The sequence below is a fragment of the Pteropus vampyrus genome, unplaced genomic scaffold (assembly GCF_000151845.1).
Source record: "Pteropus vampyrus isolate Shadow unplaced genomic scaffold, Pvam_2.0 Scaffold72, whole genome shotgun sequence".
NCBI classification, from domain to species: Eukaryota; Metazoa; Chordata; class Mammalia; order Chiroptera; family Pteropodidae; genus Pteropus; species Pteropus vampyrus.
In genome coordinates, this window is record NW_011888853.1 from 1,240,808 (window position 1) to 1,246,130 (window position 5,323).

The 5,323-nt window shown below is 60.6% G+C and overlaps 1 protein-coding gene across 1 annotated transcript in view; it reads left to right on the forward strand.

The window, feature by feature from the left end:
- Positions 1-221: 221 nt before the first annotated feature.
- The window catches only part of KIF19 (kinesin family member 19), a gene marked incomplete at its 3' end in the record, with an annotated part of 28,093 nt that continues 22,991 nt past the window's right edge, over positions 222-5,323 (forward strand). The window contains exons 1-2 of the mRNA XM_011362055.2: positions 222-354; positions 1,810-1,890. Coding sequence (XP_011360357.1) covers positions 316-354; positions 1,810-1,890 — 120 coding nt within the window. The remainder of the gene's footprint in view (positions 355-1,809; positions 1,891-5,323) is intronic.

The following is a 5,323-nucleotide window of genomic DNA, read 5'->3' on the forward strand; positions in this document are numbered from 1 at the left end:
CTGCGCCGAGGGCGGGAGTGCGCACAGGAGGGCACAGGAGAGCGACGCGGGCTCGGACGCCTGCCCGGCGGAGGCGGCCAACTCTCGGCCTCAGCGCGGGAAGGGCGGGGGCGCAGGAGGCGGGAGGTGCCGTCGGGGCCCTCCCTTTGCCCCGCCTCCCGGTCAGCGCCCTTGGCCGCGGGCGCTTTGTTGGTTTCGGGTTGTCAGGCAGCAGCAGCCGCAGGCGAGACTGCGGGGGACCCGGCGGCGGCGGCGGTGGGGGTGCGGCTCGGCCATGCCCGCTGTCGCGGCCTGAGCCCCTCCATCCCCTCCAGCATGAAGGACAGTGGGGACTCCAAGGACCAACAACTCATGGTGAGACCCCATCACCCTCCTCCTCGACCCCATCCGTGGCCCAGACTCCCAGCTGGCCTTAACAGAGCGGTCCTGTCCCCTCACCCCCCACTAAAAGGACAGGCCAGATGAGGGCATGGGACTGTCCTGAGCAACTTTCCCGCAGTCTGGAATGTCAGGAGAAAGGCATCATGGCCATCCTGCCCAGGCCTGAAAAGTTAGGCCAGCTTCTACCCTTCCCCCCTTTACACCTTCCCACTGGGGGACCCCATCCCCAAAGCCTGTGCAGATGGGTCTCTGGGAGCAAGACTGCTCCCTGATCCAAGAACGTTAAGTTAAGGGCAGGGCAAGCTTGACCTACCTGCCCAGGGGAGAAACACGTGGGAGTTTCCTGGTGAACCACGGGGACCCCGATCAGGTGGGTCAGGAGTTTAAGGGGACTGGGAATCATAAGGAGGCAGACAAGAGCCCTCAGGTGCCAGAAGAGCTGGCATGGGGTAGGGGGTGGCTGGTTATTGGCTTGCAGCACAGATGCTGTGTGAGTCAGGACTAAATATTTCAGAGAAGTTCTGGAAGCGACTAAGATGCCCCCCAGCCCTAGAGTTTGCTGCAGATGAAAAGGTGTGGGCGGGGACAGGGTGGGGACCAGGGTAGAGACTGAAGACAGAGTCCTGATTATCAGTGGTGCCAGTCAGAGTGATGAGCGAGAAGGCCACCGTCCCCTCTCTGATTTCTGAGGTCTGGGACTGGGCCTTTGTCAGCAGCAGGTGGGAGGTGATGTAACTGGAGGATAGTGGTGACCCCAGACACCCCACCTCTAGGGCGAGCTCGCTGCTCCAAAGACAAGCGGGCCCCAGGCTCTGGAACAACGTCCCTGGCTGTTTGGAATGTGTCTCTTTGAAAATGACTTGCCTTGGCAAGCAGAGGGAAGACCCACTGTCTCTCGGTGGCTGGAGAATAGGGAGGGGCCCCATGGCCGGTCCTCAGGTAGGACTGTGGTCCCAGGCTGCTAGGATGAGGAGGGGGCGCTCCCGGGGCTCCCAGCTCCATCTCGCCATGCTCAGTGCCTGTACCTTGGGTTGCAGTGCACCATTCACAGATGCACAGACAGGCTGCTCCAGTGCCCAGGGCTCCAAGTTCAAAGCCCAGCGGAGCTGCAGGTGCTTAATTTGGGCGTGTGACTGATGCAGCCCGGAGGAGCAGACAGCTCTCTCCCCCGGGGCACTCCCTGAGCCACAGGCTCCTGGGGAAGTTCGGAAACTCAGACGTGGCCCACATTCTGTGGACCTACTGCCCTTGACCCAGGCAGTGGCTGTAAACCACTGAGTTTTCCTTAAGGCGATGGAGGCCTAGGATGGTTGGACAGAGGACTCGTGGGTCTTGCCCAGGGCGAATCCTGCAGTCCTCTCAGCCTTCTCTCTGTGGCCCTGCACAGCCCTCTCCATCTCACCTCAGGGGTCTGGCCTTCCCTCCCAGGTGGCGCTCCGGGTCCGGCCCATCAGCGTGGCAGAACTGGAGGAAGGAGCCACCCTCATCGCCCATAAAGTGGACGAGCAGGTACGCGAGGCCGTGACCGGGAGCTGCAGGCAGGGTCGAGGTCTGTTCACACCTGGTAAAAGCAGGCACCTGCTCACCTGGTAGGGACAGGAAGGGCCTCTGTGACTTGCAACACCATCCTTCCTCTACCCATCAAACTCTAGGCTGACACTGAATCGGTGACATCTTCAAGGAAACCAGGGTTCTTCTTCCAGGAAGCCTGTCTAGATCAATCTAAAGAGATCTGAAAACTCCCCTGGCCTGATCTTGACCCCCTGGTTCCTGATCCCCTCAGTCCAGCCCTAAGAATGTCACACACCTTCTACGTGCCCGTGACATGACATTCCCAGAGAACACACATTTATGTGCTCTGGAGCTAAAGCCCTCCACCAGAGCATTCGTGTTTTGGACAATTCCTGGGATGTCTGTTTGCTGTCTTAATCATGTCACCATGATGAGGTGGGCAGGGCAAGTCCCACCTCTGTTTACACAGGAGACAATAAATATTAAGTACCCACAACACGCTGGGGACGCTGCTAGGAGCCAGGAAACTATGACGAACGGAAAAGACCCTGTCCTCCCTTTGTTACCTTAGCATCCGGTGCAGGGAGACCAGACATGAATCACAAACAGGTGTGTGTTTGCAGGCAGCAAGGCCTGCAGAGAAGTGTGTAGTGCTGTGAAAGTAGGTAGGGGGGCACTTGACCTAGTCCCGCAGGTTGGGGAGGGCCCCCTGAAGAAACGATGCTGGAGCTTCACCAGGAGGGAGGAAGAAGGGAGAAATAGGAGTGTGTGTGAGGGGGTGGATCTGAACCGGAGGGGCTTGCACGTGCAAAGGCCCCGTGGTGCGAAGCGATCGTGATGCATTTGGGGAACTGAGGAGAAACGAATGTGGCTCAAGCGGGAGAGAGAAGGGGCGAGGGGTGTGAAATGAAACCGGAGATGTGGGCAGGGGCCGGACCACACGCTCCGTGGACCACGGCCGACCGGGATGTTTGCCTGGGGAGGCAGCTGAGGACTCAGGTGCCTGGTGGAGATGGGGCAGCAGAGACAGGTTTATTGCCCAGGTAGGAGCATTACGGTGGCACAGCCTGTGGGAAGGCCGAGAATGACCACTTGCTTCGTCCATTGGCTGCTGTCACTCGCTTCACCTGAGTGCCGGTGTCCGTCAAGGCAGCGGGATGTGCAGGTGGGGCAGAGAAGTCAGGACGGCAGCATGCCAGGCAGAGAAAGGCACGTGTGGTCACCTGCTGAGCCTGGGCCTGGCAGGCTGGACTCAGGAAGCCCAAAGCCCATGGGAAGCACGCCGGAGGTGGACGGCACAGTCTGCCATGCCTGCCTGGCCCTGGGCTCCTGAGGGGCAGGCGCCCGCTCCGTTCTCTCCCTTCAGCCCAAATGGTGGAGCAGTGGGCACAGCAGAGCCGGGTGGTACCGGCCTCCTGATGGCTCTTCCTCTGGTCCCTCTTGTAAAGAGTAGCCTTCCTCAGAGACCTTGGGAAAAGCAGGGCATGACTGAGAAGATCCCGTCTCAGCAGGAGCGGGAGGATGCTCGGAAGGTCGCATAGGGTGGGTTCTGCCTCTTGCCAGCTGTGCAGCCTCGTGCGGGCTGCTTCCAGGACTGTCGCCTCCTCTGTAAGTGTGGGCAGCAATCCTGTTGCCGCCTCCAGAGGGTCTCTGTGCACAGTGCTGCCGCAGTGGATGGCACGCAGTAGGAGTCTAACAGGTGTCAGTTACCATCTCTATCAGTGATTGAAAGTCCCCAGGGCTGCCGGATTAGCTGATGAGAGGGGCCAGCCATGAAGAGCCAGAGAACGCAGGAAGAGAAACCTCCTTCCAGGCCAGGCCACTCTCTGTTTGTCCAACTTGTCCCCAAGGATATCAGGTCCTCGGGATTGGGACAATGATGGCTCTCTCTCTCAGCTGCTCCTGGCTCCCGGCTGAAATGGGGGCTGATAGGTATGAACTGATGCTGATGGAAACACTCTGGCCCGAGGACAGCCCATTGTGCGCCCACACGCTGCGAACACTGGCTCCTTTCTGTCCCTGCCAGTGGAGAGGGAACATCTGGCCTGCCTGAGTCGAGCTGCGCCTCCGAGAAGGATCCGGGCGGGCAGTCCCGACAGGGCTGCTCCTATCCTGTTGCCGCCTCCAGAGGGTCTCTGTGCACAGTGCTGCCGCAGTGGATGGCACGCAGTAGGAGTCTAACGAGTGTCAGTTACCATCGCCTATCAGTGACTGAAAGTCCCCAGGGCTGCCGGATTAGCTGATGAGAGGGGCCAGCCATGAAGAGCCAGAGAACGCAGGAAGAGAAACCTCCTTCCAGGCCAGGCCACTCTCTGTTTGTCCAACTTGTCCCCAAGGATATCAGGTCCTCGGGATTGGGACAATGATGGCTCTCTCTCTCAGCTGCTCCTGGCTCCCGGCTGAAATGGGGGCTGATAGGTATGAACTGATGCTGATGGAAACACTCTGGCCCGAGGACAGCCCATTGTGCGCCCACACGCTGCGAACACTGGCTCCTTTCTGTCCCTGCCAGTGGAGAGGGAGCATCTGGCCTGCCTGAGTCGAGCTGCGCCTCCGAGAAGGATCCGGGCGGGCGGTCCCGACAGGGCTGCTCCTTTGTCAGCTTTGGGAGCAGGGAGGGTTTTCTGGGCAGCGTGGGCTCAGGGCTGTCGGCACAGACTCCAGGCCCTGCAGGGAGAGAGAGAGGCTTCTGGCCTCCAGCGCCTCCTTTCCCCACTGGGTTCAGAGGTGGGCTTGCCTGGCCTGCCGGCGGGGAGAAGCCACTGCAGATGGCAGGCCGGGAGCCTCCGAAAAACCAGCCGGCCCCCAGTTGCTCCATCCCTCTGACCAGTAAGGCCTGGCGAGCAGCAGCTGAAGATACAGCGGTCCGAGAAGCAAAATGGACCACTGACTTCCCTCGCCTCCCATGCTGACCAGTCCTCAGCCCCTCTCCAGTGACCCCCACAGCTTGTCTGTGGCCCCGGTCCTGGGGGGTGCTCAGGGTGCAGGCTTGGTCAGCCTTCCTGAGGGGCTAGCTGGCCACTCATAACTCTGTTCCTTCCTCCTCCTGAGGCCTGGAGCCCCAGGGGCTGGTGGGATGAGTTTGGGAGTGTCCCCAGGACAATCTGGCCATGGAGTCTCTTCCCAGCAAAGGGCCAGCTGGGCCCAAGCAGCCCACACAGCATCCTGCCTCCTCGAAGGGATGTAGAATTACTCATCTGCTTTCCACCGCTCCCTGGGTTGTGGCCATCATGGCGCATGTGCCCCTTCCCCACAGAGGGGCTCCCCAGCCCAACTTCCTCTGACCGGTGCTTCTTGGCTCTGCTGCTTGCCCCTTAGCTCCCCTCCACGGTGGGTTCCTTTGCCCCTGCTGGTGCCATCTCAGGCCCGGGGGTGGGGAGCCGCTGAGCGGAGCAGCCTGAGGTCACCGTTGAGGGCCCAGCCCCTTGGT